At 42.6% G+C, this 20,285-nt stretch overlaps 3 protein-coding genes across 4 annotated transcripts; 2 read left to right on the top strand and 1 right to left on the bottom strand.

The window, feature by feature from the left end:
• Positions 1 to 937: 937 nt before the first annotated feature.
• cabp2b (calcium binding protein 2b) lies at positions 938 to 12,915 on the top strand (the record flags this gene model as incomplete). 2 transcript variants are annotated; one of them, XM_079168086.1, is made up of 7 exons in its annotated part: positions 938 to 1,021; positions 1,707 to 1,991; positions 10,630 to 10,660; positions 10,754 to 10,888; positions 11,797 to 11,906; positions 12,555 to 12,702; positions 12,808 to 12,915. In XM_079168086.1, the coding sequence occupies 7 exons, from the start codon at positions 938 to 940 to the stop codon at positions 12,831 to 12,833; spliced, it is 819 nt and encodes a 272-aa protein (XP_079024212.1). In that variant the 3' UTR covers positions 12,834 to 12,915. The 2 variants fall into 2 exon arrangements, with proteins under 2 accessions (XP_079024212.1, XP_079024213.1); XM_079168087.1 differs by lacking the exons at positions 938 to 1,021; positions 1,707 to 1,991 and adding an exon at positions 7,724 to 7,762.
• Positions 12,916 to 15,258: 2,343 nt separating this feature from the next.
• crybb1l1 (crystallin, beta B1, like 1) lies at positions 15,259 to 16,293 on the bottom strand (the record flags this gene model as incomplete). Its single annotated transcript, XM_079167153.1, has 5 exons — positions 15,259 to 15,430; positions 15,537 to 15,679; positions 15,777 to 15,909; positions 15,992 to 16,110; positions 16,201 to 16,293. 5 exons carry the CDS (start codon positions 16,291 to 16,293, stop codon positions 15,259 to 15,261), a joined length of 660 nt encoding a protein of 219 aa, XP_079023279.1.
• Positions 16,294 to 18,203: 1,910 nt separating this feature from the next.
• LOC306702398 (beta-crystallin A1-like) lies at positions 18,204 to 19,513 on the top strand (the record flags this gene model as incomplete). Its single annotated transcript, XM_079168017.1, has 5 exons — positions 18,204 to 18,278; positions 18,397 to 18,515; positions 18,830 to 18,971; positions 19,062 to 19,204; positions 19,366 to 19,513. 5 exons carry the CDS (start codon positions 18,204 to 18,206, stop codon positions 19,511 to 19,513), a joined length of 627 nt encoding a protein of 208 aa, XP_079024143.1.
• Between the last annotated feature and the right edge of the window lie 772 nt (positions 19,514 to 20,285).

The raw sequence follows: 20,285 nt of genomic DNA on the forward strand, positions 1-20,285 counted from the left end.
CACAAAGCTTGTATCCTTCCCTCTCTCTCTCTCTCACTTAATGAAGAGCTGACCTTGGCACCTCCAAAAGAATCCAATTTGTGTTACAAAGGCTCCAAATATGACTGAGGGGATTGAGGGCGGATAGACTGAGAGAGATGGGGAAGAGAGAAAGCATGTACAGCAACGAGGATTACTGTAGGAGGAAAAGAGACGAGGATGGGAGGAGAAAAAAATAAAAATACAGACAGAAAGATATGAGTGAAAGAAATTCATGACAGAAAAATACACAAGATTTTGATTGAGAGCTTGATTTTATGAAGAATGTATAAATATTTATAAACACATGGATGACAGGATGGGGAGCTGTGACAAAGCACCCAGGCAACAAGAGGAGCGTTTACCTGTGATGAATGGGAGGAGGAGGAGGAGGAGGAGGAGGAGGAGGAGGAGAGAGAGAGAGGTTTATGTGTTACAGGTAGATAACATGAGAGAGGTAAATTTCAGGAGGTATAGAGTTTCATCTAAAAAGGACCAAGAGATAGCGAGCGCGGGCAGAGGTGCAGGAACTCAATGCAAAGACAGCAGCTGAAGATAAAAACCTCGTCACCTGAACGCATCGAGAGCAACATATGGACAGGAGCGCGCTGTAATACTCAGACGGAGAGGAGGAACTAGATGAACATTTGAGTTATTTTTTTTCCTGGAATCCCTTCACTCATTCTCTCCATTTTATTTTTTACCCGGAAAACAAAGACAATACCTCATCAACAGAGCCGAATTTTTTGCCGAATTTTTCAATCTTTTAGAGTTGACTTTGTGACGAATTTGATCAAATAAAAATAGAAATAAACAAAAGCCACTGCCGGAGAGAGGAGAGCAGGGAAGAGGCAAGAGAGAGGGTGAGGGAGGGGGAGGACGAGCGAAGGGAGAGTGAACGTGAGCCAGTGACACCGAGATGTTCATGATCATTCGAGAGCCGTCCGCTGGAGGAGGCAGTTCAGGAGCGATGAGTGCGCCATCGGAGAAGAGTGCAAAACAGGTGCGTGAATACAGGTGTCTGTATACATACATATGTATATATATATATATATATATATATATATATATATATATATGTGTACAGTATGTATGTGTGTTATTTGTGTGTGTAATATTTTCTGTCAAGCTGCCCTCTCTTTACAAACACATCTTCTAATGCTTTTTTATCTGCAATTAAAAAAAGTAAATAATAATTTTGCACAAATTTATGATCGAGTTCCACAAAACTCAATTCCAAGATGTGGTAACTTAAATATCTTTGTTAATTGCTGTATAAAACAAACTATCTCTCATACCCGATGAAATATTAGATAAATACTATGCAAACGTTAAAACAATGTTGTATTTCTGTAATGTATTTGTATATATGTGTATGTATGTTGGTCAAACATGATTCAAATAACACTGTGTGGTGTCATTATTTGCATGTTAATAGGTAAATAAAGTAGATTACATTAATGTATCTTAGCTTTCCAGAGCAGATGTTAAAGTGCTCCACAACATCAGACAATAGGACAAACACAGTTTGTCTCTACTCTCTACCATATTTTGCATCTTTGTAAACTACTAAATGCGTCAAAAAAACAAGGTGTGAGCATCCGTCTTGATGTAACCGTGGTGTGTGAAAGCTTGAACGCAGATTTCATGTTCTGAACTCAGTTCCTCAACCCTCTGCCACCCCTCAGGTGCAGGCCGCCATCAAGAAGAAGCTGGAAAAGCAGAAGAAGCGAAACAACGGGCAGGGAAGAGGTGATGGAGACGCTCAAACTGCGACACCTCAGCCTCCTCGCCACCGGAAATCCAATCAGTTCCCCCGGATGATGGCGGCGGCGGCGGCAGCTGAGGACAGCGAGACGCCGGAGGAGGAGCTGGACGAGATGATGGAGAGGCCACAGAGGGGAGAGAGGGAGAAAGAGGAGGAGGGGGAGCCTGTCGACCTACTGCCCATCGTGGACTCTGTGTTTGGACAGGTAGGAGACACTTTTGCCACTCTGCGTGTGTTTTTAACGTGCTGCATCGAGTTCTCCGGCTGATTGAATGTCTCGCCGCCGGCTTGGTTAAAACGTTCAACCTCCAATTCAAATGTAAAGCCTTCTGGAAACGACGGGAGCAGCAAAGCACGAGGGCTAGAGCTAAGGATGGAGATAGCGTGTGATGGAGAGGATTTAAACTCCTTTACTGAGGGAAACATCGCGAAAGAGTAATCCGTAACAGATACGGCCATAGTTCTGATGAACACCCAGTATCACATCACATCCCATCACTCACATGGTAAGCAGTGACACATGACACGGCATGCTACCTCTATATGCCATTACAGCATCTGTCCCCCCCCCCCCCCCCCCCCCCCCCCTGCTGTCAGACATGTAGGATCATGGCGTGAGGAAGCCGTGGGTAGCTTCCGGTCTCTGACCTCAGCTCGTGAGTCACTCTGGGTTTTCTTTCTCACATTAAAAAGACAGAGTCCTCCTGATCACGTCAGCAAACTCTGCAGGGGGCGATGATGAGGTTAGAAACAGGAAATCATTATAATAAAAAAAAAAGAAGTGATGTCAGCGGTGATGAAAGTGAGACAAAATTAGAGAGACCGGCTGAGTGAGTGGGAGAGAGGAGCATGTTGGCAAAGTCCGGAGAGAAGATTCATCTTTTCTTGGTTTCTCTGTACGGTGCACTATAGGAGGAACTTGTGTGTAATAGGTAGCAGGTCATAGACAGCGAGAGCCTCGGCCCCCAAATACAGGACTGAAATCAAACAGACGGAGCTTGAAGCAGCTCGTGCAAACTCCTCATCTTCTTAAAGCTCAATTACTCAAATCACAACAATCCGACTATCGTTGTGTTTAAAGGTACATTTTGTTTCTGGTTATTTGTAATCAACATTTTCCTTTCACACTTTAAGATTTATTGTTTTTGCTCATGATGATTGACTAATAATAATAATTAATATTTATATGATATTTATTATCAGTATGCTTCCGTTTGTGCTTTCCTGTCTGCTCTATGAGTTCAACGAGGCAAGTTAACTCAAATATAAAAAAATAAATGATCAACAAATCAACGTAATTTGGCACATTATAGGTTATAATAATTGTCTTTATACCCCTATAAAAATAATAAACAATTAGGGTTCACTGCAGTTATTTGAGTTCATACCTAGTTGATTTCCAGATAATGGTTCATTTAAACCCCATTACATATCAATCAAAGTTTTAATTTATTGTTGCGGTACATTTCCTCAAGTACTGTACTTTTTGAGGTACCTGTATTTTATGCTACTTTGTACTTCTACTCCTCTCCATTTATTTGACTGCTATATTACTTTTAAGATTAATATTCCAAATCCAAGCATTTGATCAACATGTAAAATATGATCCATTTTTATTGATTACATATTTCACTATGATATAAATGTAAAACTCACTACAACTTTGAAAATGCTTCTCACACATTCATGCATCAGTACTGATAATCTAATAACACCAACAGTGTTGCTGATAATCCCTCCGTACTTATACATGTAAGAGTTTAATGCAGGACTTTAATGGATTAGTTTTACATCACTGGTTTCTACTTTTACTCCTCCTTCCTTCCTCCGTCTATTCGTTCTCTTCTAGTCGTTCTCTGATTACAGCTCTCGTTACTAGACACCAGCTGATGCACATCTGACACCAGATCAGTACATGATATGTCTACCTGCTCACACAAGCTCGTGACAAAGGCAGGAGAGTCTGCGCAATCCAAAAGAAAGGACACATTACTCGCTCTGGCTGTCGCACACAGACACACACACACACACAGCACACATACACAATGCATCGTTAGTGTCACATGTGTGTGTGGTGCTACGATTAACCCACAGCTGTGACAAACATCCAAAGCTGATACCTGGAGATAAGCAATGGAAAAGTAATCAAAACCCAGGACCATAAATGTGTGTGCAAGCAAGCGCGCACACACACACACACACACACACACACACACACACACACACAGGGATCAACAGCATCTCAGTGGCATGATTTACTGGAATCATCAATATGGGAGGATCTTCCTGGTAATTAATCCGTCTAATGGTATTGGTTGTGTCTTGAGTTATTCATGCAGCGGTTGGTGTCGGTTTTATTAAATCATGAAGGAACTCACTGAAAGTTAATTTGGTTGATGAAGTGGTATTTTGTTGTTTAGAGTTTGAATTTAGCCAATTGTATTCATACTAACAGAAATGTTGTGGGGTTAATAGGTGGTGTATTCTGTGATGATGTGATTGATTGATTGATGTATTTTACTGTAGTTAGGCTTAAATTTACTGACTATAAGTTAAAAGATTGTAGACTTTGAGGTGGCAAAGATGTGGTAATGAGATACACACATGAGTAGCAATATGCAGGAAGTATATCCTGATTTTTTTTTAAAAAGGAACATGGATGTAAATGAGTTACTTGTTGCACAAAGACGGTAACTTGAAACGTCTCCCACACAAAGAACCTCAGGTGAAAACACTCATTTGACTTCAGTAAACAGGAGTGTAGGTTTTCACTGGCTTTGGTCTGAGCTCATGTGTTACTTTACACTTCAGATGTCACATTTGAAATTCAGATGTGGCGACCTCCATTACATAACACATCATTTCGGTTTCACACACAATAAATAAATACGCATGCTCATGCAGATGCTGTTCACAAGTGCACATGTGACTTTTTTTATGCAGTTTCAAAATCAAAAACTATGTCCATGAAAATCTAAATCTAAAAGACAGTTATGGCAAGCCTTTGTGGATCTGCTTTATTGTCAGAAAAAAACCCCATCTTAGTGGCTCATCAGTGTCACTGGCAGCAAAACATATTGTAGCAGGATGGGAGCAAATATCATTTTGATCTCTTACATGAGGGGATCATATTATTACGAGGATCAGATACTCATATCTGCCTTCATGCCACAATTAGAGTTTTTAAGTCCAAACGGTTTCTACTTTAGGACCTTTTCTGGGTAAAGTTTTCATTTACAGTGGGCATTACTCTTAAGCTGCGCATCATTCAGTGATGGCTCAATCCGCCAAGAGATTCTGCTAAAAATAGAGCTCGTATTAATACAGTCTCAAGTCTTCACTGCAGCAGCTGTCAGATAAAACGCAGCCGTTAGAACTCACTGCCCTAAAGCGACCTCTAGCGGTGGCTGCTGGTGCTGCAACAGAATATCAAACTACAAGCTACACCCGTCTGGTCAGAGCTCTTCTCGGGACTGAGTGACTGTGCTTGAGTGACATCTTTTATGTTTTAACAAACTCCAATAAGTCAAGATAAGTGAAAAAAAACACCTGTGTGAGTGTGCAGGGCTTCTATTTGCAGCAATACAAATGTTTCCCATGTGCATTTACAGAGAGGGATAGATGCGTTCATTGTATAATTGGTCGTTAACAAAAACACTGAATTCATGAAAAACTTAAAAAATGTTTCACCAAGAACTAGGCTAGGTTTCTCCACAAAGAGAATCACACAGAATCAACACTTTAAATAGTGTTTTCCAGAGAGGTGTTCATAAATTGGAAATAAGTCATTCAGCATGAAGAAAGCATAAAAAAGACTTTTAGTCGACTAACTGACTAAGCCTACTTGTCTTACCTTTGCTATACCTACTCTGCACATTTGTACAACTATTTAGTTCAAGATTGAGTTATAATTTTGGAGAAAGAATATTCAAAACCAGATTTCTAATCTGTCTAAACACACACACACAAAGCTGTGCTCTCCATATGGATGTAGTAAGCACCATGCCAAATCTCCTTTTGGAGAGATTTGTTGCCAGATGCTTTGTACGAGCTCAGCTGACCACTTAGCATTGCACTCATAAGCTCAACTTGTGATTTTAATGCTGTCATCATTTTTAGAGAGCTCAAAGCACCTCCGACTTTGAGTCGTGACGTCCTGCACGGTGAAACAGACACTGTGGCTCTCGTAAGCCGTCACAGCTCACATGTAGTTTTTCATCAGTTTAAAGGTTTAGCATGATTCGAGCTGAGAAAAATTCTTCATGGAAAACATTTGAGTCACAGCTCAGAGGGGAACTTATCTTTTCAGGAATTATGGAGCTAGGATTTGTTTTTACAAACACACAATTTGAATCTCTGATTGGAAGGTTGAGCTTCCAATTAATTTAAATAATTTAAAAAAAAGAATTTTTTCAGATTTCATGTCCAGTCTCATGTTTAGGACAGAAAAAGGCAAACATCTAATCATTTTGGTTGCAGCAAATAAACAGGAAATCCTGGTTTTGATATTGAATAGGATATGTAAACTTTTATAATTCTATTTCAGAAATCTATCCCTAACAGTGTGTTCATTTTTAGGTTCAGGTTCAGGTTCGGGTTACTTTTATTGGTACCCGTAGGTAGACTTGGTTTGCAATAGAGAGCGAGGCATCCATCTCGACAGACATTACAAACAACACAGACTACAAGACAAACATGATACAAGTACACAAGGCTAAAAATCAGTCAATCAATAAATAAAATAAACAAGTACACAAGGCTAAAAATCAGTCAATCAATAAATAAAATAAACAAGTACACAAACGTTGTTTCTATAGCATCTGTGCGCTATGCTATGGTTTGTTCACCTGAGTGATGGCTGCTGGAACAAAGCTTTGTTCTGCACCGTGGGACCATATACCTCCGCCTAGAAGGAAGAAGCTGAACTTCACTGTGCAAAGGGTCGGAGTCGTCCTTTAAAATGGAGCCAGTTATCCATTGCAACTGTCTGGTGTACAGGGACTCTATAGGTTAAGCTGTGACTCACCAATCAGCCTGCTAGACCATTTCACAATTAGATACGGAGAGTTTCTGTTCTTTAAAGAGAGGTTTCCAAACCATGACTCCAAAGAAAAAGATCAAATCGATTCAATAAAAGCACGATAAAATAAGGTCATCATGTGAAAATAGGAGAGTTTCCTCAAACAAAACAATTTTCACTAGAAGGCTAAAGCTGCGGCAAGTACTTTATTTCAATAATTTAAGAAGATTCCGTTTCGGTTCGGACCAATTTATTTTCCATCTCGTCGCCGTCTCCCGATCTCTTTTTTGGTTTTCATCACCTCATCTTACTCTTTAATCTCAACTGGAATGGATTAATCTCCCTCTGTTTACTTCCTCTTAATTCCCTCTAAAACTCCTCGTACTGTAGATGAAGTCATTTGAATGCTGGTGCAACATGTGAGGCGTGCGAGAGGGAGGAGGGAGAACTGAAAAAGGAAATAGAGCGAGAGGGGGATTAAAAGCAGTGGTCAGTGTGAAGAGAACGAGACAGCGATGCTGCTGCTGCGAAGAGACACATGAGTGAGCTGCTTCCAGTCGGGGGCTCGGTTTGGTCGCGTTGTTTTGTTTGTTGACATCGTTTTGACTTTGGATCATATGGGTGGAGTCCTTCAGCACCGCTCATGTATGGATTAGAGCTGTTTATTATTTTATCTCCGTAGTATCTGATGTGACAACCAGCCTGGAACACAAGTTTCTACCAAAGTCAGAGGTTGAACCGGAGATGGAGCTCTGAGAAGTCCAAAGAGACGAGAGCAGAGAAAGAGAAGAGAAAACAGTCAAATAGGATCTTAAAGAAGAGAGAGAGAGAGAGAGAGAGAGAGAGAGAGAGAGAGAGAGAGAGAGAGAGAGAGAGAGGGAAAGTTTGGTTGGCTGTTGACCAGGGAGGGTTGGGCAATGGGCAACTGCACCAAACCAAAAGACAAAATGAAAAAGGTAAGAGCACTTTGTCTCATGCACTTGCTAATTGATGCTATTTCGTATCTGTGTAAATTCATAAAAGTTATGTGATTGATTATAAAACATCTCAGCAACTTTGAGCGAGGAAGTTAATTCTTGTTATTTGGGAAAAAAACACTTACTAGCTTCTGAAACTTTCTTCACAACTTGCTTTAATTATTTAATCCCTGGATAATAGTTGTAATAATTGTAAAGCACTTTGTAAAAAGGAGGATTGCAGCACTGGTTGTTTGAAACTGCCCAATACAAAATGTTTCCCTTGATGGTAGTAACATTAATACTCACTACATTATTCATAATTTGTATTAAGTACACACTGTAGCAGAGTTATGTGCTGACACAAGATGTGAGTAATTAGACCCAACAGTTGGCTCAGTGAGTGTCAGCAGCATTGATACATCAGGAGAATGTTGAGATCAAGACGGTTTTTCACAGAAAAGATAATAACAGATGAGTGTGGATTGCCCTGAAATAATAAGCTTATGTAATCCAGGCTAACTAAGCGTGACTAGAAAACAGTGGGTCTTAACCTTGTTCCTTGAAATGTATGATTTTGTTTTATGTGTGAAGAAGTCGGTCATGCAGACAGTGTGTGACTGAGTGGTGGAATAACAGCCTGGTCTGCCTCTAAAGGGGGTAATGGATGGGCCCCTCAGGGATAGGCTGAGGGCAGTGGGCCACGAGGAAGACGAGGATCAGGACGACGTGGAGGAAAACGCGTTCAACGATCCCTTCTGTACGCTGGTCAAGAACTGCAACATGCTGCACAACATCGTGGGCCCGGCCTGCATCTTCCTTAAACAGGGCTTTTCAAAGAAACTCGTATGTAGCAGAACACAAAATGTGTGCACACTGTGGTCCTCACACAACCCCCGGTGCAACTGTTTCCACTCGTGTCGATTCATTTTCAATCCCTCCATCGTGGCTGAACACCCCTGCTCTCCACCACACCAGCTGTGTGTGTGTGTGTGTGTCATCCCATCACTGGTCTGGGTCAGACGATCAAATCTGCACCGCACGCACTCAGAGGGGTCAATCGTTCATTCAATTCCATGGAAATATATTGACCGGCTTAAGAGCTTCCTCTAAAATATGTGACGAGGCACAGAATGATGGTGAGGTCCAGGCTGAATTTTCCAACCAGGCAAAAGGGGGCGACTGCTCCAGAAAAGGCCCCTGAATGCTCCATGGTCTGCAAATAGCTTGTTCTAATTTGTTAAGTATGCACCACTGAAGCGCAACGTAAACTGAAATGAAAGGGATCATAAAGTGGCTCTTGTCGTCTCTTGTCGAGGGGCTCTGTGTCAACATCTAGTTTCCATCTATACCGTTACCATTTATTTTGAAATGAGGCATGGGCACGGTGCAGTTTCCTACATGAATACATGTTGAATTGAATTAGCACAAACCAACCGATTACAGCAAACTTTGGCAAGTACCTGAGTACCTGTCTGAGAGAAATGGGGCGTCAACTACGGACCCACAGTTAAGGCCCCAGAGCATTTCTGGGCTAACTACACAATACATAAACTAAACTGACCCCAAATTTGATGCTAATGCTAACGTTAGCTGTTGTGGCTATCCCGTTCCAACAGATAACATTAGCGAGTGCATATCAGCTACATTACCATCTCAATCCATATATTGTCCTTTATTTGGTTGTTGAGGTAGTCGTCACCGTGTTTCTCGTACAATATTGGGTGTTGAGAAACCAAATCGATATGACATTTCCTCATTTTGGCAGCAGGTTACCTGGAGCTATTCCTGGATGTATGACATCACTTGGGGAAAAAAAGGATTTCATTGGTCAAACATTTTCCCCTGCAGGCGTAAATTTGCTGAAATTGGAAGTCAGTTTTAATACATTTTATGTGCAATTGTTTTGCAAGAAAAGCCGAAGTTTTTAAAATAGGAAAGCAACAACTTGAGCATGACAATCTTTTCTGTTTGTACCAATATGAAACTCTTTGTCAGTGTTTCCCAAGGAGGATGGCTACTCACATTGCACATTTAGTTTGTTGTGTGAGGCTTGAGGGCAACCAAAGAAATAAAAATATGATGCCAGAGGATTTGTCCCATATTGTTTTCTCTCTAAAGCTCCTAGCCCAACATCCTCTATACTGAACCACGTTTTCCATTGTTTGCTTTTTGTACAGCCGGGCTGGCGTGTAAGCTTGAGTGCAATGTACAAGACAGTATATGGATACATATGTGTACTTATGCCTTATGTCTGAACAATTAACTGACCAAAGTACCAACTAAACCTCCCAAATCTCATAATCTCCAGATATTTGTTGCCTGGCAACCTCCCACAAATAATGTGGTCACCCCTTGTGATTAATGGTATATGAATTGTCATAAATATATATATATATATATATTTATATATGTATATCTTAATGCAGTGTACAATTTAATCCATATATTTAGACTCTGCTTTCATTTGGAGATGCACTGCACTGCCTTTGTCTATTTAATACAGCTTACTGAATAACTAAAGCACATAACACTGAATCACTTCCCTACATTTACAAATTATGTTTCAGTATAAAAGCCTGACTATAATACATACATTCATGGGCTCAGATTGGAAGCAGTGGACAGTTTATTACATTTCATACCATCCTGACCGCATAAAACCAAACTCCAAGAATCATTTCTCTCATCTTCTCTTTGTGTATCCTTCCTCCCAGTTCAGTTGTTGTCTGAGTGTTTCTACAATGGTGTTGCTTAAAATCTGACCGTGTTTATATCTCTACTATGCCAAACCAGCTCTCTAAATATTCTCATCATGAGCAGTATGAAGGGAGAAGCTAATGTGCTTCTCTGCTTTCTTTCAATAGGACAGAGAGCTGAGACCAGAGGAGCTTGACGGTGAGGTGATGTCCTCTGTGTGTTTTTGCTCTACAGCATGTTAATGTGACAGCTGACTGACTAATAACAACATGTTTGTTTCTTTAAAATCAGAGCTCCGCGAGGCATTTGTGGAGTTTGACAAGAACAAAAAAGGCTACATCAGTCACAAAGACCTGGGGGAGTGTATGAGGACCATGGGATACATGCCGACAGAGATGGAGCTCATCGAGCTGAGCCAGCAGATCTGTGAGTGGAACCTGCAGCCTGAAACATCTGGGAGAACAGAGTAGAGTGGAGTAAAACGGAACAACCCTTGTTCCATGTTTTAGCTAACCTTCTCTCTCTCACTCCTGTCTTTCACTACAGTGACTGTCAAATGCATAAAAAAAGAAATAACATCTTTTTGAAAAAGAACAGAATAAAACCGATCACAGCAAGAGCAAAACGGAGCAGAAGAGAATAACTAGTTTGCAGCAGAAACGTCTTGAACGTTGTTTAAACTACATGGGTAATTTTTCTTATAATGATTAAAATAGAATGCAATATCTTGCATTTACTGTTAATCCAATCAATCCCCCACTAAGTCCCGCTCCTCGAACACAGACTGGCCTTGAACTCCCTTGCTTGGAGCAGTGACTCACTCCCGACCCGGAGATCTGGAGGTACTGACTCTCATCCATACTGCTTCACACTCTACTGCAAACCACCCCAGTGCCTCTGCAGTGCTCCATCCCAGTCTGCCACGTCACAGGCACTGTCCCAGACCTCCACGCGACACGGAAGAGTCCCAAGACAGTCGAACAATGTCCACAGCCACGTCACAGGGGGATTCTCATCCACCTCTGGCGCCTTGTCGCACAGTTGCTTTTTGATTACCTCAGCAACCACTTCCAGGGATATGGATGTGCATGTCTTCCCTTGAATCTTCAAACTCTGCCTCCTCCACGGGAGAAGTGTTTCTCTAAAAGTTCTAAAATATGAATCCAGGGAGTGCAGTGACAGTGTGGGCTCCATGGTAACTGACAGCTTGACAGAGTAGCTGGGGCTTTGCAATTGATTAACAATAGTTTATCTTGCTTTTTACTGTTGTATTTTAATGAGAGTTGATTAGATTAGAAAGTAGGGCCATTTTTCATGTAACCTGTTTGTTTCAGGTGGAGGTAAAGTTGACTTTGAGGACTTTGTGGAGCTGATGGGACCCAAGATGCTGGCAGAGACAGCTGACATGATCGGAGTCAAAGAACTACGAGATGCATTCAAAGAGGTCAGGAGATAAATTGTTAATTAAAGCCGTTATTTGTCGCTGCAGACATTTCAACTCATCAAACACAGGTCTAACCAATAACATCACTAATTGCTCAAAATAATTATATTATAACAGTTGGGACAGAAATGACTTTCCCAAAACATTGAGTCACACATGTTTTGTGCTTGTTTAAAGAAACTAAAGTTATCAAATGCCAGCAAATCTATCAAGATTCCAGTTAAGTGAGAGTTATTCAGACAGCAGAACAAAATGTAACATGTTCAGACTTTTAAAAGGGAAGAAAAGTTTACCTTTCAACTTTAGTTTGTACAACAGAAACTGATGAAAACAAATGCCATTTTTTGTTCTTGATAATGTAATTTACATGAATGGTTGTTTGTACTGGAGCCTGCAATGTTGTCACTGGTTGGCAAACCACTTATGTACATTTTTTCAGCTACTCGAGGGGGTCGAGGGGGCACAATGTGAAGGATTTGATCAAATCCTACTTTGAAGCCTTTCGGGTATAAAGAATGAGACTGTGGGGGGACGGCAATGCAACTATGCATTTCCTAAAATGTCCCAGGTGTTTTCGGTTTGATACTATTAAAACAAAATGTGATTACATTTCGATGTGATTGTTAGTGTCTCTCTCACTGTGTCCAGTTCGACTCTAATGGTGACGGTCAGATCAGTCTAACTGAGCTCCGTGAGGCCATGAAGAAGCTGATGGGAGAACAAGTGACCAACAGAGAGATCAACGAGATCCTCCGAGATATCGACCTCAACGGAGACGGTCTGGTGGACTTTGAGGGTAAAATAAATTCTATTTGCATATTGGGATCTGAATGTGAATGGAGGCAACTACATTCATCCTCATCATTCTTCATCATCTCACTCCATTGTTTTGTCTTTTCAGAGTTTGTGCGAATGATGTCCCGCTGACCGGCATGTCAGATTGAGATGGACAGACAGACATTATGCATCTTCTGGATTAGAGAACAAACACATTGTAGTGAACACCTTCACATCTAAAATTGTATTTTTGTATCAAATAAAGAAAAAAGGAGAAAAAAATGCTTTGCATAGACAAATACGCAACGATAAAGCTCTTCAACAGCAGTAACACATATCAAGAGCTGCTTCATAGACAACATTTATGACTTTGTGTTTTTAGATGTATTTTTATATATCATTCTTTGAACTTTGAGTATAAAATCTTGTTTGTAGAACTGTAAAAATCTTTTTTTTTAAATAAAAGAAATGTACAAAAAATGTTATGGATGGACAAATTATTACGTTTATAACATTGACTGTGAAATGGTTTGTTGAATCGTGAAAGAGAGGCGTCGTAGCTGAACGTGCACTGTAAAAGTCACAAAGCACGCAAAGATTTCATATTTTCCCAATATACAAAACTAACGGTTTCATAATTTCAGTTATATGTCATTGGAATGTTTATATTAAGTAACTTCTCCTTTGTGCAATTCATAAATAATATGTAGCATTATTAGTATGAAGGAGATGCTTGTCATTGCTCTGCTGTAACACTGTCGGACTCACGATGGACGGTTAAAAAGGAGGATCAAGATGTGTGCAGCAGAACCAGAGATATTACACAGCAATACTACTCCAAACATTCTTCTTCCTTGTGAAAATCTGGCACATACATTACCCACAATGCAACTTGACGGCCAACAGTTCGGTCAAAGGATTGAATGTGTTCTGACTTTAATCTCAGACTTCTGAGAATGAAGTCAGAATTTAAAGTCAGAATTTACATTTTCCATATGGCCCCAATTGTCTTCCGTGTGTAATCAGGTGGTCTAGGGCAAGATGCTTCTTGGGCACCGGGGTCGAATAAAACAAACTTCACTGCAGTCGATAAATCAAATAAACCTTCCAAATTTAAGACCAATTGTATCAAGTAACTGCTACTTCTACAGAGTCTAATAACACATTGTTGACTCGAAACATTCATAAATAGACTTCAGATCATTTATCACAATTGATGAAGCCCCCAAGGAAGATTATATTATTGGTAAATTGTACTATGCCTCACTACAATATCTGGTAGTTTTCACTTTACACTGTACACTGTGCACGGCGGGCAGACACAAAAAAAGAGCTGCATGGTTTTACGTTTATGTAGTACACACGCGCAAAACCCACCTGAATACGTCCTTTCAGAACGTGACTCTGTGCGTCTCGTGCACCGTGAAGCCCTCCTCTATCTGCTCCAGGTTCAATTTAGCTGCTCTTTTATTCTCAGTGCATAATATAAATAGTCCGTTCAGCCTCTCTGTCCTACTGCGCTCCTCAAACATGTTTAAGATGAATAAGGCTCTGCAGGGATACACGACAAAAAGCTCTCACGCAGCTTACTGAAGCTAAAGCTTGCTATGCAAAAGTCACCATTTTAAGCTTCTAGTGGTGGTTAGCTACACCCAGCATGCCATGCACCTGCTCGTCAGCACGTGGGTGTGTTTGATTCTGGTATTTTTGCTGCTTGCCAGGTGGGGCAGTCAATTAAGGTCGATTCTTTTTACCTGAGCCAATTAAGGTAGACCTACAATATTGCTGAGTTTAAATCCCAAAATGCCGCAATTATTTATCATATTACATTTATTAAATATTTATTATGCTAAACTGCTATTTTACTGTACTATGCCAGTATAGCGTGATTTTTGTAGTATCTTTTGGTGGTACACCAGTCAGCATGAACATACTGTAACATACTGTTGAACAACATTTCCTGAAAAGTTCAAGTATCTGAAGAGAAGTGATCAGATTTGTTAATGTTTTGTTCAAAAGCATTTCCAGTCAGGGGAATTTTCAGTAATAAGAAACAACAACATCATCTTTGAAATCAAGATTTTCCTTTTTATTGAAAACTTGGCCAGGATTCTGTACAGCAGAGAGGGTGTGCAATGCACAGGGGCAAGAAGACGGGGGGCAGGGGGCTCTAGGGACTCAGTTTCCCATGATGCATCATACCCTGAGCCGAGAATCAAGTGTGTAAAACAGCAAGAGGTGCCGTGTTCCCTCTTTGGTGTCTCAGAGGACCGTGGAGAGGACTGAAGTGAGGGACTAAAAAAAGGGAGAAAAGGGGGGAAAGCAAAGCTCAGCCCATAGGGGAGAAAGAGAAAAGATGAGACAGAGAGGAATGGAGGGTGGTCCAGCTGCTGTTTCCACTGAGGTGATGTCTCCAATCAGGGACAGATCTAGATCCTCACCCTTCCCCTCACTGCGTTAGATCATAGACCGTTTAAGGTACTGAGGTAAGGCCTCAGACATCTCTCCCCCTTTCCCTCTTCCTCCGCCCCTCTCCCTCACTTCCGCTCTTTCTCTTTCTCTCCTTCCCTAAGCCTCACTTGCTGGCCATGGTGTAGCAGCCCTGTTGGTGCCACTGCATGTCACGGATACGCCTCACGGACTGGAACTGAGGATGGCGGGCGCCGAACTCGTTGAAGTGCCTGAAGTCGCCCTTCTCCAGCAGGTACTGGCTTCCACGGTATCCAGGGAACTGGTATCCCACCCAGCTGGAGAAAAAAAAACAAGGAAACATGTCAGTACAGGATTAGCTTTTTGTCGAATCTGGATGTCTTTGAGCTCCATCAGTGACACCTGCAACCACTGCACACTCACGTTCCACAGCTGACAATGATGCTGCCCACTCTGTCGGTGAAGCCGTAGGAGAACAGGCTGGGAACGTCGTCGTCCATGATCTCCATCTTGCGGCCCTTGAACTCTCCAACCTCGTACAGGCAGATCTTGTGCTTCTCGGGGTCCTGGAGGAGAGAAAACCAGGGAGAAACACCAGTTTAGCAGGCAGTCAAAAAGCAAAAGAGAAAGGGAAACTTGAGAGTATGTCTTTTCTTTTCTTACCATTTTGACGGGCCTGAAGGACAGCAGGTAGTCGTTCTTCTGGCAGTTGCTCCAGGAGTCCCAGCGAGGATACTCTCCCTTCTCCAGGATGTACATCTCACCGCAGAAGTTCATCTGCTCGAAGCCCACGAAGCTGCAGATGAGACAGTATTATGAAGTGTCCAATGCAAAGATGAGTGTTTTGAATTTATAGATGTATATATTTTGAGACTTACGGTCCACACTCGACACGCAGGGAGCGCACGCGGTCCATGCCCATCTCACACACATTCATGCACTCGTTGCTGATCTCGATCATGCGACCCTGGAAGTTCTCCTGGTCGAACACGTACATCTGGAGGGGACAGATGCACACAGATGAGTCAGTGCAACCACAGTGAAGGTCTGTGAATACATCTCATTATCTCATATGAGAGACACCCACCTTGTAGGCCATCATTCCCATCTCAGACTTCTTGCCCTGAGCAGCCTTCCCATCGGTCTGGGAAGAAGTCTTGGACTTATCTCCACTGGACATGATTGCTGTGTGGAAAGAGAGGTAAACAAACAAACAAACAGTGAGAAAGGATACGTCGATGTAACAAATCTATCCTAGATAGAGGAAAGAGTAGAAACACCAACAATCTGGCAGACACAGAATAACCTGTATATTTTGGTCTAATCTATGCCTATTTGTGTCTACACACACCTGTAGGTATACAGAGTGCGTGTGTGTACCTTACCTGTCTGTGTGTATGATGCCTAGGACAAGCCTCACTCAAAGTGTGTGCGGCTCAGACTGCACCCTTCCTTTTTATACGCTGGCGCCCATAGGAGAGGGATTATGGGGAGAGAAACAAACCTGCTGAGGTCAGAGACGCGAGACAAAAGAAACCCCACATCATCAGAGAGGGACGGGCAGGGAGGAAGGGCGGAGGCAGAGGACTGACAGAAGCTGGAGACCAGACTGAGGACCAGTTACTAACTGAACTAATGAAACACAAGTTGATGTTTCTGCCATCAACTCTTACAGGTAAACGATGTACCCTAAATCAGAATAATTTAGATTTTTATTTCAGTTTCTTTATTCTCCTTTCTACATACCAATCCACTTATTCAAAGCATAAACCAGTTTATTTTGACAGGCTTGATTTCATACAGTGACATTCATTATTTGATTGATTGATTCATATAAGGTTGCAACTAATACATACAATTCAATAGAAATGTTCCAGGCTACATGTTTCCATATAAAGTCAGTGACTAACATTAATGCGAGATATATAAATCAGAATGAAATGAAAGGAAACATTTTATCTGGAAAACCCAAGAGGCATAAGACCACAGACCCACGTTTTATAGGATTGTTGCAGCCAAACATAATCTGAGGTGATGTGTGATTGATAAATGAGGATGTGACTGCAGGGGAACCTTCATCACAACTGTTGCATGCAGTGCACACGCGTATAATGTGAGTTCCTTTGGAAACTATTGATTTAGCTAAAACACACATCTGTGTGCATGCAAGTGTACCTGTACCCTTGAAGGGTCCTTTGTCTCGGATGAGATGTAGTTGTGTGAACATTACTAAAATTACACTCATAGTTCTCTAACCTTTCTATACACATATTCAGATCCACCCAATTATCTTCTCCTGTGTCCCCCCAGCGGTACCCCTCTGCTCCGCCGTTAATCCCCACATTCTCTACCCCGATCCCGGCCCTTTGTGCCTGGGCACGCGCTGGACTGCTGACCGGGGTCCGAACATACCAGAGCGCCTTTGTTTCGCAGCACCAGCAGCACTATGGGATCTGCTGAGCTGGCCCCCGCAGCGGGACAACAGCGTCCAACGGCCACGCAGCCAATCCGGGTGCGCGCCTCGCTGCCGCTGTGCCATGATGGCCGGTGTGCATAGGTCGAGTCACAGCCATGGACGCGCACCGGGAATGCGCGCCCCTCGACCGTCGGTATAAAACTGAAGCGCCAGGTTCCGTAAAAGCTTTACGCGAGGCAGGCCGTAGGCGCGTACCACTTTTCGAGCTCTTCCAATAAAGTGCCAATCTAGGTAAGGACTCATCTCTGCTCTCAACACAGCTCAGGGTCAGACAGACAGGTGCACACCAGGTGCTTCACACTGAAAACCAAAAGCACTTTCTGAAACACACAACATCTTTATTGCAATCAGAATTTCATACTTCTGATTTAAAAAAAATCTTTGAAAAAGTAGATTAACTGTTTTTGGCCTCCAGATATTTTAGTTCCGGGATGAGTTGTAGCTGTTTTTACACTAAGAAAAACATGCCAACATCTATTTACATTGTTTATGCTCTAAATTAGTCCGCGTAGAACAGGTTTCTCCAACAGCTCCCCCCATATTGTCTTGCCTTTTGTTGGGCCCTTTGGGTGACTTTACTTTTCTTTGTCCTCATTTGAACATCAGGAGTAACGATGTACAGAACTACAAGGTCCCCAATGATGCAGCCGCTGGTCAACTCAGGAATGGGCATGGCTCCTTTCTTCAAGGTAAACACACTCATTTGAGCACACATAGTATGATTCTGCTCAATACTGAAAGATGACGGAGGATAAACTATTTACAGCCTTGTTGCCAACTGTATTCCTTCCCCTGCTCCTCCCTCAGGTGACCGTGTTCGAGCAGGAGCATTTCCAGGGCAAGTGCCTGGAGTTCACCTCTGAGTGCTGCAACATTCAGGATTGTGGACTGGACAACATCCGCTCCATCAGGGTGGAGAGCGGAGCGTAAGTGTCTTAAACTTTTCCTCGTAAAAACAAGACAAAAAGGAGTCTCTGACTGGTAATGATATACAGCGATGGGGCGAATCAAGGAGAACAATTATCCTCGTTGTTTCCTCTCGATACATGTATCCCAAACAAGAAGAGGAGACAAGGAGGAGTCATGTGGGAAGCTTTAGGCACTGAGACAATTAAATTGTTGACTGTGCATGTAGCTACTGTTGCTCTTAAGCCTGGTAGAAAATGAGATTTGATCATTTTAGATCACAGAAATAAGCATCATGCAGTAAAGTGATGTACTCTCTTGTCTCTCTGTAAAGCTGGGTGGGCTTTGAGCACCATGACTTCCAGGGCCAGCAGTTCATCCTGGAGAGAGGAGAGTACCCCCACTGGGACGCTTACAGCGGCTCCCTCTCCTACCACGTGGAGCGCCTCATGTCTCTGCGCCCCATCTACTGCGCCGTGAGTCCATCCCCATCTCTCTCAGTGTTCAGGAGGCAATCGACAAGAGTGTCCAAAATCCAACTGTTGCTTTTTTTTCCCTCCCCGCAGTCCCACCAGAGCAGTCGCATGGCCATCTTTGAGAAGGAGAACTTCATGGGCCGCAGTGTGGAGATCAGCGACGACTACCCCTCTCTCCAGGCCATGGGCTGGATGATGGCTGAAGTCGGCTCCATGCACGTGCAGTGCGGCGCGTAAGTTGCTGTGAATGTGATTGTGTCAACAGCTCTGATAATAACATGCATCTTCTGAAAATGCTCCGCCTCTTTCCAGGTGATGTAGGCTTGAATATCAATTTAAAATCCGGTTGACTCTTAATAATAGTCCCACTGACCTTTGTTTCCTTCTCCTGCAGCTTCGTGTGCTACCAGCACCCCGGCTACAGGGGCCAGCAGTACATCATGGAGTGTGAGAGACACAGCGGAGACTACCAGCACTGGAGGAACTGGGGGTCCCACTGTCAGACCCCCCAGATCCAGTCCATCAGGCGCATCCAGCACTGAGAGGGACACAGGCTGAGACTGAGACAGCAGCTCCCCTCGACCCCCTTCCCCCCCGCCTTCACCCATAACCCCTTCCTCTATTTCCTTCTTCCTCTCTTCAATCCTTTCCTTCCTCTCGACTTGAGCCGCAACAACACCACTACTGATTTACAGCCGCTGCCAGAGTGCGATAAGAGACAATATCGCACTGTTAAAGCACAGGGAAACACACGCTCCACTCACACACACACGCCGACATAACCCGACACTCACACACAGAGTGTCTTTTTATTTGGTTTAGAGGTTTCCACACACACGAACACACACCTGCGCTGTACTCCTCACCTGAGCTGAGCGATTCCTCAGCCAGCTGGAACCAAACAAGAGGGGAGATGAAGCTCCGACACGGCGCCCAGGAGAACCTGTGCGCTGTGGTGCAGCTCAGATGTGTGAGGATGTTGTGTGCAGGAGGTTGATCCACAGGTTGAAAACTAATAAACTCATTTTCACTTCATGCGCTCTGGTTTTATTATGACGAATAAAGTGGGCTTCAAATGCGCCCGTCTCTTCACAGAGAGCAGCGGTTGTGCTTGTGATGGGTTTAATTGGGAACGTTTTAACAGTGGGGGGGAAAAGTATCAAAATGTTTAAAGACACTTCTTAAAAGTTGCAGGTGTATGTTTGATTTTTTTGACATTTTCTCCAGTAATGAATCCCAGTCAAACAAACTTCTTACAGCCGTCCTTTCAACTTAGGGGTTAAGTGGTCCCAATGTGTTAAAGCCTGAAAATGT

Source organism: Pholis gunnellus (genome assembly GCF_910591455.1).
Source record: "Pholis gunnellus genome assembly, chromosome: 10".
Classification (NCBI taxonomy): domain Eukaryota; kingdom Metazoa; phylum Chordata; class Actinopteri; order Perciformes; family Pholidae; genus Pholis; species Pholis gunnellus.